This window comes from Cheilinus undulatus, linkage group 3 (genome assembly GCF_018320785.1).
Source record: "Cheilinus undulatus linkage group 3, ASM1832078v1, whole genome shotgun sequence".
Classification (NCBI taxonomy): Eukaryota; Metazoa; Chordata; class Actinopteri; order Labriformes; family Labridae; genus Cheilinus; species Cheilinus undulatus.
Genome location: NC_054867.1, coordinates 20,970,830 through 20,984,385, shown reverse-complemented (window position 1 = coordinate 20,984,385; position 13,556 = coordinate 20,970,830). Strand labels below are relative to the sequence as shown.

At 37.2% G+C, this 13,556-nt stretch overlaps 1 protein-coding gene across 8 annotated transcripts in view; it reads left to right on the top strand.

The window, feature by feature from the left end:
* Positions 1-13,517, top strand: part of celf4 (CUGBP, Elav-like family member 4) — a 152,134-nt gene extending 138,617 nt beyond the window's left edge. For 5 of the 8 annotated variants that reach the window (XM_041782958.1, XM_041782953.1, XM_041782956.1 and 2 more), the window contains 3 exons: positions 1,896-2,039; positions 4,695-4,893; positions 8,861-13,517. In XM_041782958.1, the coding sequence (XP_041638892.1) occupies positions 1,896-2,039; positions 4,695-4,822 (272 nt within the window). In that variant the 3' untranslated portion in view covers positions 4,823-4,893; positions 8,861-13,517. The remainder of the gene's footprint in view (positions 1-1,895; positions 2,040-4,694; positions 4,894-8,860) is intronic. The other 3 variants (XM_041782959.1, XM_041782957.1, XM_041782954.1) reach the window with 1 other exon arrangement.
* The last annotated feature ends 39 nt before the right edge of the window (positions 13,518-13,556 follow it).

The following is a 13,556-nucleotide window of genomic DNA, read 5'->3' as shown; positions in this document are numbered from 1 at the left end:
TTCATAATTATTAAACACAAAACCTTGGCTTTCAATTTGCATCTAAAACTTTAGTTAGTGGGATTTTAAAACTCCTCTTTATGTTCTTTAGTGTGGTTTGATTCAACATTAAAATGATGATAAATTCTAAACGGTGCAGCAAAGTCCATCCAAGTGCTTCAGATTCACAGGAACTTGAAACAGAAACAGAAATCTGCAGAAAAAGGTTCTGATTTTTAAATTCATGTCTATGTTTATGATATGTATGTAGTACATAGATAGATGTTAGTAGTTGTGCTGTGAAAGTTTTGGATTAGATTCAATCAACAATCGATATGAAAAAAGTGATTAAAAAGGTATGCTGGTCACTCTCTGATGCCATCACATTATTGGCTAAAATGGCTTTGTAACTTCAACTGGAACATGTATTCCCTATGCTCTTAATTTCTATAATTTATCGATAAAATCCACATTCCATTTGATAGTAAGTGGATAATCTGTCCTTGGTCTCCTCTTCTCCCGTTTCAAAAGTTGGTAAAAACTTTTGTTGTCAATCAGAAACATGTCATATCTGTTTGTTTTGTAACTATCATTATTAAATCTTCCAGTGATTCAACCTTTTTCAAATTATCTACACTTGCTATTAACAGATTATAAAGCCTATAAATAATTAGATTGATTTTTTTTTTGATCTGCTGACAGCACTAGTTTGTAATAGTATGTATATGTTGCATTAAGTCTTGCTGCACCAAATCCACACCATGTGACTATTACCATGAACTACTCTCATGTGCAATGTTTACTCTGCATTACTTTGATCTGTTCACGAGTGAAGTTGTGTTTAGTGTAATAACACCATTCCTGATATTCTTTATTCCTTTTTATAACTAGCAGTACATCTGTGTTACTGCATTTTGTTTCTTTAAAGATATTTGCTCCACCATGTGTAAATTCATTAGAAAAATGAGTACTCTTATGTTACATCACTGGTATCTGACCTAAACCTTGTATCTCCATTGTTCATAATTTTAATCTTTATCGTAAATTAGTGCTGTTGGTCACCCTTTACATCTGTCAGCTGGTTCTGACCAATTTTAAAGCAATGAAAGGTGTCAAAAACGTGCTGACTATGACCATTCAGAGTTGGATTAATTGAAAAATACTGCTTTTTTTCATTCCAAGAAAAAGTGGTGATTTTGGAGATACTAAGTTTTGGCCTGATGCCAGCAGGCATATTTTTAGCAGCGTAAATTGCTGCTAAAATTGCTCAATTGCTACTACGTAACCCCCTGATCCCCACAGTGTTATAGCATTGTCACCCTGCTAGGCATTTTTAAGTTGGGTAGAGACACGCTGCTCAGCTCCGCTCACCTCCATGGCTGTGCTATTTTGAACTGAGTATTCTTTTAAACAAAAATTGCTCTCCATAAGACGTATTTACTAAAGAGTAAACCATTGTTTTCACTTTATGGATGAATTTCACATAATGAGGAAGAAAAGCTGTTAAAAGTGTCCTCCCTGGTTAATGCTGAGAGGGATGTTTTATTGTTATTTTTTAGGCGGCAAAATCTGCATGTGCATTTAAGCTGCCATAACACCTATATTTCCCATGACAGGGGATCACTAAAGTTGTTCTTATTAATGCACCAAACTGTGTTTTTGTAAGACAAATCAGACCAGATAAAATCTGTTTTTGAGCTTTAACTGCACCCTAAACAAGAACAGACCAGTTTATCTGGCATTACTGCCATGTTTTCTTGTGTTTTATTTTCTGCCTTTCAACATGCTGTACCTTCCTGCCACAGCAAACCTTTCATGCTTCTAGCTCTCTCTGTAACCTTTGCCCCTCTTCTCTTTTTATTCTCCCCTCGTCCGTCTCTCCCTTTCTCTTTCTCTCTCTCTGTTTCTGTGTGCAGGACCAGAGGGTTGCAACCTGTTCATCTACCACCTCCCTCAGGAGTTTGGGGATGGAGAGCTGATGCAGATGTTCCTGCCTTTCGGTAATGTCATCTCCTCCAAAGTGTTTGTGGATCGGGCGACAAACCAAAGTAAATGCTTTGGTGGGTAAAAATGACCAAACCAAAAGATTATTGGTTATTTATTATTCTGATTATTCTTTTTTACTAATCACCTTCTTTGCCACAGTCGACACCCCCCTTCCTAACCTCTCAACACCCTACCCCTAAAAAATGGAAGCATAACAAGAGCAAAAGCCGTGTTTGAGAAGAAAGAATAGAAAATGACTGTCTCCTGTATTATTTAGTGAAGCTGTTTTCTTTTGAGGCTCTGGCTAATTCCATATATTATGAATATTTCACTGATATATAAATGCTTAGAGAGCTTACATCAGAAGTTAGAAAGAGACTACTGTTGTTTATGTACCATATTTGTATATCCCATTGACATGCAATACAAATAGTTTTTCTCTACCTCACTGTAAGCGAAGGCACGGCATGCTCAGAATAAAACAGTTGCTCCAGCATGAAGAGACAGAGGAGTGCTGTCTCACTCCGCTACTGACAGCACAATTTAGCCCAACGTATAATTATGTTGCAAATTATAGATGGGTTGTGGAGAATATTTAATAGAGAGTCCGTCAGGTGCAACCTATTTGCAAAGTGGTTTTTGCTCATTAATACAACACAATATTAATGTTGTTTTATTCATGCTGAAATTTTGAGATGCAGCCTTTATGAGTTGATGTTGTTTTCCTTTTTTAAAATTCAAGCTTTATACTCAGTTTTTATATCTCATTATAAGGTTCATGTTGTGATTTTGATTGCATGCCCTGTTATACCTGGGATCTTTTATACTGTCATGCTGTATGTTAGCTTTATTGAGGCTTTTAAAGAGCTGCTTAAATTGAAACCCTGAGAAGAAATGCATCCAAACATTTTGTTTACTCCTGTGATAACAAGTTAAGTTTAATTTTCTTGGGATCTTGATTTATTGCTCTCGTTATCTTTGCAAAGAATGTCGGTTTTCACATGATGACAAGTCAATTTCTTGAGATCCAAGATAGCAACAGAAATGAGCTCATTTCTGTTCATGAAAACAGGTGTTGTTATTCCCTCACTGTAAGACCGAACAGTTGAAGGTTGTTAAAAAAATGAGATGTTTTACTCAAAAATCTAAAGTAGCTATTTCATCTCAATTTTTTTTTGATTGACCTTGATTTTTTTTTTTTTCAAGTAAACAGTACTCAGTCACTCTAGGTATTTTTTGTCATTGTACTCAAATTATTTGACAATTTTTTATTTAATCTGCAGGGTATTAGACACGTTTGCACCATGAGTGAAGTTGCTGACTCAGTTAGATGAGTCCTGCCTGTGGGATGCAACCACAACACACAATGTGTGGTTTACTACAGAGTACACTTTTTACTTATTGTCACTTCCCTTAAATTGAACTACCCTGAGTGGCATAAATGTTCAATTAATCAATGTTTATTAATCAATCATTAATCTTACAGTATGTGATAGAAACAAGTAGAACATGTTGTGTTTGAGTTGGATTTGAACAGAATTTTTAATTGTAGTAACGTTTCCACAGTGTAGTTTAAATTACAAAGTCAAGTCAACCCAACACAAATGTACGAGTAATGATTACTAAAAAAAAAAAAAAAAAAAAAACATCTGTTTCCACTACCTTAAAACTTTAATGTAATCAGTTTCACAAATTTTTAAGCAGTTTCAACTTTTTTGGTTTTACAGTGCAATATACCAGGGTGTCGATTCAGAGAAAACAAAATAAGGTTTATTATTATAGGGGAATTGCTAAACTAAGGTGTATGGATGCAGGGCTTTTTTAGGGTTTCTGTGTGAATACAAACTGTTAAATTAATGGGAAAACTACTAAAGATGTTTTTGTTTTCATTTTTGTGTACAGATTAAATCAGTGTATTAAAGGCTCATTTACCCCTCATTTCAACTAAGTATTGTTATGGAAGCAAGTTAACCAGAAGTCCATTCATTCCTGTTTGAATATTTCTGATATCCAACATACCTGTGAAATTCTTTCCTCCATAATATCTTCATCTGGGACTTGCTCTGAGTATTATGAAAACTTTGAACTTTTTCAGTGGATGCTAGATTTGCAAAGAAGCTGCTATGACGAGTCAAATGTCATATTTGTCTGTCATTAGGACGTGCAGTAGTAGTGTTGAGTAATGTAGCCAATGTCTCAAGCTAGGCCAGCAAAACCCAATGAAGAAGAATACTTTGAAAAAAATGGCTGAAAAAACTTTTGCCAAATATTGTAGGAGTTGTTAGAGACTAGCTATATAAGAGCACAGCTGGATGGAGGATGGACCGAGCGTTAAAGCATGTATTGCCTTCTTTTGTTTTACTTGGAGCAAGAGAGTGACTCATGTAAAAGTGTTAATAATAAATCTAAATTGAAAAGTTGCATGAGTGACGTAAGGCCGAGACTGTTGCAACCTGAGTCATTAGGAAATTGAGCAGGCCTATATATATACATTAAGATCGATCTCTGGATTATATGAATTGATATAGTAATTAAAAATGAGAATTATCTGAATCAGAGAATCGAGTTTTTGAACCCAGTCCTATAAATGAGCCTTTAATACCAGGTTTTATAATGTGAAAGACTGCTTCACTCATCTGTTTCATCCATTCTTCTGTAACCACATACTGTCCCTGCACTCTCCGTCTAACCACATCCCTCTCCTCCTCTCTCTTTCGGCCTTTCCCCAGGGTTTGTGAGCTTCGACAACCCCGGTAGTGCCCAAGCTGCCATCCAATCAATGAACGGCTTCCAGATTGGCATGAAAAGACTCAAGGTGCAGCTGAAGAGGCCAAAGGACGCCAACCGCCCCTACTAGCCCCCGCCCCAGCCAGCCAGCCGCCACTCTGGGCGGCCGGGGGCAGCCGTCTCACACCGGGGGAAAGACAGGTCAGACTTCCGACTAACAACATTTGTTGTCACTTTAGTTTGATGGGTGATTAGCTGAGCCAGTGCACGCACATCCTCTGCATATTATATCGACAAATGCTCAAATGGCAAGCCCATTTATGGCAAGGCCCGATGTCGTTTCAGTAACCTTTTATAAATGTCATAAAACATTTGCAGATGCCTAATAACGAGCTGATCATCTGCAAATTGCTTGTAAAGAATAGTGATGAAGTTTTACCCACTTTGTTGATAGTTCAAGTGTGTGTTTGTAAATTTTAATCCCAGCAGACATTATGACTCACGTTCAGTAAGCACAAGAGTTTGATGGCTGACAGTAAATTAAGAGTAAAAAAGTGATTTATTATGTTATTATTATCACTGTGTCATAAAACTGAATGCCCTCTACCATGCAATGCAGTATAAATATTACATCCAGCTATAATAGCTGTTTGAAACAAAGCAGTAGGAGCATTTACTTACATGTCGCCTGCTCTATTTGTAGAACAGCTTTACAGTAAGTGACCCTGTATGTTACCCTGTAGGTAAAAGATAATTGGTAAATGCTTCAGTGTGTTGCACAGGGAAGGAATTGCTTCCAAGGGAGAGGCATTTATTACCCCTCGGGCGGGTAATTGTGCTGTTCCTCTTTGTCTCCCCCCTTCATCTGTGTGATGGAGAGTTTAGGCCGCGTCGTTCATTCACCACTGATGACTTCATTCAAGGGCAACTTATCACCCACTCACAAACTAACCCAACCATACGAGACACTGTCCCAAGGCAAATCACTGCAGGAAGAATAGTGCAATCTCATATGAATGTGTCACAATCTATGTAGCACCATTACTTTTGATGTATAAAAACATTTCAGCAGAAACAGTAGAGCAAGCATCTCCTTTTATTTCATTTTCTATTTGCCTATAATTTGCAGTTATTACAGTGTGTACAAGTTCAAGAGATAAACAAGAATATTTTCTGTTTTGCACCTGCAGTCCCTGATTCACTGTTATCATATTCAAAAATTATCCATGTGGGTGAAGGTGTGTCTCCATTAAAACCATTTCAAAAAAGATTAAACAGTTTGATGGAAATAAAGAATAATAATTGTTGATCACAGGAGATAACAACTGCTAGGAAGATAAATTAATTCCCTGCAGGATGAGCTCTGATTTGCTTTTGGGATTGTTTCAGCAAAATGATCTTTATTTATCCTTTTCAGAACTTGGAGGCTCTTGGAGCCAACAAAGATGCTCGGGTTAGACACATTTTCTGTTAATTCAGTATCATCTGTAAAGGACTACACATAAGGGATCACTCTAAAGCAAACAGAGTTCCTTAGTTTAATTTTGCTTCATGTAATTTTACCTCAGACAAAATAAATATTTGTTGAAGCCTGAGAAGGACTCTCTCTCTTTGAAAAGTATATTTGACATGCAGGAAAACAAGCAGAGGGAAATACCGTATACACACAGTAAATATAGTCTTATAACCAGAGCAATGGGCCTCAATCACCAACTGTCCTGAAGAAGTTTGAAGTTTGTCACAGACTCTGACATTCACTAGTTTTCTTATCTGGAATTTGTTCTTAGATAAGAACATCTAACTCGTGATGGGAATATGAAAAGGTAAAATTTTTAATTTGGCAATTAAACACTTATTTAAAACCTTCTTTTATGCTAAATGTGTTCAAATGATGTGTCATCGTTTGACTGCATCATTTTGTCATAGGTTGGCAATAGCTCACATTCATTAAAACAATTATGCATCTGAACAGGTGATATCAGCTGATTTATCATTTGTAGCATAAATTTAATGTACACTAAAGGTATTGAATATATAATTAAACCAACTTTTGCCTGTTTTGTTTCGAGCAGCACAACATCTATCTCATAAATATCTAAAGCCAAGAATCCCTCATACTTGAAGTCCAGTGTTCAATTTTAATTGGGACATTTCTGATGTCTTTCTACTTCTCCTCTCACTCCAGCTGTCTTCAGTGTTTGCACACAGCCTTTCAGTCTCATGTCCTTATATGGGCACAAATGGTGTGTTTCTCTATGATAATTAGGAACAACAAGCGTCCAGCATATGAGCATGCTGAATCAGATGTAGGTTCCTCTTAGGTTGCTTTTACACCAGAGCTGTCTGGTCCATCTTAAACAAACTCTGGTTTGTTTCCCTGCATAGTCCAGTTCATTGTGAGTGTGTGAGAGCTCATTTGAACTCTGGTGCAAACTGTACAAGTGAACTCTGCTCAGCCTAAAGACAGAGGACTGGTTGGCTTTCAAATGAAACCCTGGTGCTGATCGTTTGAAGTGTGAAAGCAAAGCAGAGCAACTTGTGAACCACAGGTAGGAAGTGGCATAAAATGTAATGATTTACAGGCATATTTATGTCAGTTAATACATTCAAATACATGTCAATACCTCCCTCGGCGTTTGTGTAACCATTGTCACAGGTCATAATCTCTCGCTCTTGCTTAGGCTCACCTTCTTCTTCAGTACTGATTTATTTGTCTAATGCAAAGAAAATGCTGGCAGCTCGCTTCCTTGCTTGCTGCTTATAATGAAACCAAAGCAAAAGCAGGTATCCAAAGACAGCATAAACTGGGTGTGGTTCCATTGTTTATGTGGTTTTTTTCTCGTTGTTTTCTTCTTCACCGCTGTTTAGTTGTGACAATAGCATTATAAATGTGTAAGGGCTTGATGTTATCCAGACGGTTTGGATTCTTTGGCCTTGTGCAATGTGAACGTGAACCAAACCACATGAAAGTGCAACAATGTAACAATTTCAGCCCTGAACCAACCAGATCCCCTGGACTATCAAGTGTGAAAATGACCTAAGAAAAAATTCTTAAGACCACTGCATCAAAAATACTAAGATATTGGTGAATGAGGCCCAGTGGGCTCTTACATTAAAGCTGTTTTAAACACACATTAACTCATATCCAAAACTAAGTTTTATTAGTGGCAAATTAACCAGCTAGTAGCTAACAAGTCTGAGAGCTAGCTCCATTGTGTTTGGTTGTATGAAGGTTAACTGATTCCTAGAACAAAAAGCTTTTGCCAGCACAGTATAAATGCAGACACAGTATCAGCAGGTTAGATGTTAACCTTTGGTTTGGAGTGTTTGCCTTTCAAAACTGAATAATAACCTCCCATTTACCCAACCTGTGACACCAATGCGACCCCTGCTACTCCAAATAAATGGCAGAAAATATTTTATGTAACGTACATAATTTACTTTGTTCTTTATAACAGAGCATAAGCATCTATTATGTCTTTAGCTCTCCTAAACAATGTCTGTACTCTTCTGCTGTGTTATGTGGGCAAGCTTTCCTCTTTAACACAGTCATACTGACTGACACATATCTATTATTAATGTAAGCTATCTGACGCAGGATATCAAGTTTGATTGAGCATTTTCTTAAAGAAGGTGCAGCTGTTTCCTTTCTTACTCTAGCCTATATTCTATTGACTTTTTTAGAGATATTTCTCTGAAACATTCATGATAGTGAGACAGTTTTTATTCACCCACCAACTTTTAATGTTATTTTTTTCACTCAAGACAACACAAGTAGACAATCTGCAACTCGAGTTACCTTCTTACAACTTGTTAACTTGAGCTGAATTAACTTCATTCAATTTCTTGTTACCAATTGAAGAAACTTGTTTCAGCAGTTCCACAATCCTCTTTTTAGAATGTTCAATCAAAAAAAGCCTCAATAACCTGAAGAAAGGTTAGGCCGTGCCTCAACTCTGTAGGGTTCATCCTCTGGGGACCATTATGTCAAACTTCAGAAATGATACAACCAACAACTGAAGCATATGGCTATCTGGTCTAGAAGTGATATGTCCTTAAATATTACATAAATAAGGCATTTAGAAGTGCATGAAACACTAGACTTTTTAATTGGTTGCTTTCATAAATGTTCCCTGCCTCAAACACTTTGTTTCTTCTTTACTTTCAGGTTTTGTTGAGCTGAATCATATGTTGACTTCTTGCTACCCACCACTGAGTGCAAACTCAACAACCAGACCACTGAGGCTGCTTCAGAAACAGAGGAGAGAGAGAGAGAGAGTGAGGATCGAGTCAAGGACACCTCCTTTTGGATGTACTTAAACTTTGGAACTCAGAGAGAATTTGTACCAGCCTGGTTAGCCCCAGGACCTTTTTTCTTCTGCACACATATACACTCTTTCCTCTTTTCCCACAAAAACCCTGCTTGAATGACAGCTACCTTTTCTGGACCACAACAAACTTTTACTTGAACATTGAGAGAGAAAAAAAAGTAAAAGAAACTATATCGAACGATCTACAACGACCAACCCCACTGAACTCCTAAAGGGAATATGGATGTCAAAAATCCAACAAGAACAAAACTTTTTAAAACTGACTCGAGGATTGCCGTAGGAGATCTTTCTGTAAGATGGTTTGAGTTTTGGACATTTGAAGTTTGAAGACCAATTTATATGACTTGAAACAAGAAGGGACAAGAAATTCTCGGAGAGAGAACTTAAGTAAGGGAATGTGATATTTTCAGGACACAAATTGGCTTCGATTTGGGACGGCCATCTTTAGCTCGGAGTGCCTGTCCATTTCCAGGGGATACCGTTGCCAAGGTGAGCCATAGCAACGGTCTCCAGGGAGTCTTACCTGTCATTCCTTAGTTGTTTTAGGGACCAAAAGACCAAACGTTTTTATTGCTGAGGACTTGTAGCTCTAATATACTCGGACCACTGCATCTCTTTCAGTCAGAGGTAACTGGTTGAGGAGTTGCACTTAAAAGAAGTGTACATTTCGAATATATACAACACATGTACATGTACATATATATTGCTGATATGCTTTTTGAATACAGGCAAAACTATTTCAGACGGCCAAATGGGGTCTCTCACTTCGCTAGTTTACAATTACTCAAAAATGTTTATTTTTTTCTCTTCTCATTTTGTCTTGGGAGGGATGGCGAGTGCATGGGAGGGGCTGCTCCGTATCACAGCCTTATCTTTTTTAACTTGACATCCTAACCTCATAGATAGAATAACATCAGAAACGTTTTAAATATACGAACTTGTTTATATTTGCAGTACATATATATATGTATAACAAGCATTCAAGCAAATGTATTCATATATACAGTATATATGGATAAATAGATATTAATCACAAACAAATATATGTATTTATATGCACATATTTTATATATGTGTGTCTGTATATAGAACAGCTACTGACTATGTTGAGCTGTAATTTTTTTTAGATTTTAGCTGGAGTTTGAAGCATTGCTCTGCTTGGGAAGAATCGCAAATCTGGCAGCTCCCAAAACTGCAGGCATTCCTCTCTCTGATTACCTATATGCTGACACACAATATATTGCTAAAAGATAAATGTGTGACAATACACATACGGTGTAAATATTATCTGAAAAATGCAAAAAGCCACATCTCAGTAGCAGGCTTTAAGAGAATCAGGCTACATGATTTTAGAGCAAAAGGACAATTATCTTCGACTCTATTCCAGACATATCTTTTGAGCTTGTACACACACACACAACACACAACACAAACACAAACTTCTCTTTGAAACTTGAACCAAAACAAAAACATCTCACAACCCTTGCTCTCTTTTGCATTCAGTAAAGTGCATGTAGCGTATGGGCTGTCACCACGTCAAGGTGTGCCTTGTCACCTGCAGAATCTGCCATTAAGCACTGTGCTCTCAGAAAACAAAAAAAAATTAATACACTCTTCTGCAAGCAGCCAACGCGCTATTATGATGTCAAAACTACAGCCAGATCATCATATCATTCCTCAGCCATGTAGAGAGCTTCAGTGCATGTCCGATATAACAATCCGTCAGACCTCTGCTGGTCCATCAACGTCTTTTAAAAAATGCATTTAGGTAAACGTAGACTCATACAAATACATTTCAGATCAAAGTGGGCATTAGGTAACCTGTAAGCACAGGTACTGAGTATCAAGGCTGTGTGCAGGCGCCTGAGACTATGTTCCACTGGTTGGAGTCAAACTAAGGGAAAGTTCAGGGCTGACATGAAGTGAAAGAACTTACTGAGCGAAGTAGACCTGACATTAAGCTTTTATCGTTTATGAAGGAGATGTAATATTGATATGTCATAATTAGAGAGCAGGCTTCCCGTTGAGCTGAATAAGGAAGGTTTTATGTACTTTCCCATTCCACGGTTAATATTGAATCTGTGCTGGTAGTACTTGACATGAAGCGTATCCTCCTGAAGATGTTATATTGCCTTATGTTAAATGTCCTCATACAATTAAATATACACATAAAAGCAAAATGAAACTGTAAAATGAAGCAATAAGTGTGAAAAGCCATTTATCCATTGCGGCTGCTGATTCTCCTAGGCTGGTTTCATATTGCTTTAGCGTACAGTTTCTTTATAACTGGCAACAAAAAGGTATGAACACCTACTATAGACCTGCAAAAGGTCAACAGACTTGGATTTATTGGATTCTGCATTCAATACGTTTTCAGCTGACAGAGATTACTCAATGAATATTTATGTATATGAATATTTATAAGGCTATATGACACTTTGGAAGACAATGCTTCCTGTTGGGTGCTGTTACTGGTTTTTCCTATAAACTCCTCATTATGCCATTTCCCTAGCGTCTGTGTCTAACCTTTTTAGCAGATTGAATAATTTAACATTTACCTTCCAAATCCAGTGAGGCTAAAAGACGCCACGGCGCATCCCAGGATGCCTCTGTTTGTGTGTGGCGTACAGTGCAGACCAGGTGACCAGCGTGCTCTGGCAGTGTCTGAGGCTAGGCAGTACATCCACCTGAGCTGTCTCTGAGCTAAATGTCATATGTCTGCTGTCCCTGATTTCCGCACTGTTCGCCCTCTTTGACTGCCACCCCCCCCGCTGCTCTGAGAAAATTGAAAAAGGTGTCGCCACGGTCTGTGCTTTTGTAATGGTTTGTCTGAGCAATCACTCATGTCTTTCACCTGGCCCATGTTTTCATGTCGGGTGAAATAAGGGAGGGGAAGCAGAATGGCAACCACAGGAACTAGAATGCACCTCTTTTTTCATCACTCCAACTTTAAAGCTGCAAGTTTACATGAGAAAAGTGAAACAAAGAATAGTGGTTCAAAAACAGCAAGAAACAGAGCAGAAGTTTGAATATAAATATATATATATAAATATATACATAAACCGATGAATATACTGTAAATGTTTCTTTTTTGCTCTGTTTTCCTCTGTACATAGGTTTGCATATTTTATAGGACTTTTACTTCTATCTACAAGGACTGGATAAAGTACTTTAAATACTTTTAAAAAAATATATGAATGAAAACATGATAATGCTCAATAAAACCAGGTACAAAAAAATAGTTGCTAGGATTACGGTACAAACTGTAGGACCTGACCAAGGCATTTATCCAGAATACAGTCAGGGAGAGCATTGACCTCAGTTAGAGCTTAGACACACATTGACCTATTTTATAAAAAAATAAAAATACTTTGATGGGTTCTATTCATTTATCTATTTGTTTAGATATTTATTTATAAGTCATGTCTGAGATAATATGCATGCTTTCATGGCATTATTTTTCTATGAGTTGGTACGTGACCAAATAGTTTTTATATGACATGCTTGGGCCACTGTTGTGGTCCACAGATGATCATTGTTCCTGTCTGCAGGACCATGCCTTCAGCACTTCTTTGATGATGGAGAACAAAAAAAGCTCCTATTGACCAAGTGATGTCAAAGACAGATTTAATCATTTGTGTTTATTTATTTATTTATTTTGGTTTATGTATTAATTTATTTGTGCTGTTTGATCCAAGATCTGAGCTCTATTATTGCCACTGATCTGTTTGCCTGTGATGAACTACTTTTATCACATTATTTGAAGAATTGGGGAACTGATTTAAATTTTGCTGATAAACACTTGAAGACGATGCAGTACAACACTTAAGTTTTATGGACATTTTTGAGCTGAAATTTCAATTTTTTTTTTCCCAGAAAAGTTGGCTTCTCTAAAAAGATGCCATTTTCATTTTTTGTTTACTTTCGCTCTGAAACCTTTTAGACGAAGGAGGGAATACATCTACATTTCAAACAGGCATGTTTTCGCAAAAAAAATACACATTTATGTCACTTTGATTTGCTGCTAATGTGTTAAAAACTTTGAATTTAACATCATTATTAAAATAAGTTTTGGCATTCAAACCCCTCCACATATTTCCCCCTTGCTGCTTCTTTTTTCCAGAGCTCTGATCTTGTTCAACTGATGTGTTCAACCAAGAGCAAAATTCAATGAAAACTGCACTATCTCATCAAAAACTACTGAATTTTGATCATTTTTTCAGTGCTTTATTATTAGTGATTTTATTTCTTAAGCTCAGTGGAGTTGCCAGACTCACATTTTCCTTCATATGGTTTTCGAAGTATTCTGGAAATCTATTTCCCAATTTTAGCACATATGGAGGATGGGGAAATGAATGTTGCATATAAAGCTTTGCTAGGTTCCTGATGAGCTCAGCTTCAGATTGGGAAGCGTGCTTTAGGCTCCCGCCCCCATCTCTCCAGACTGCACCATTCTCTGGTCCCTGAACTCTTTTTTTGTAATTTTAAATGAATGATGCGTCTCAGCTTAGCCCAATATTAAAGCACAGTCTA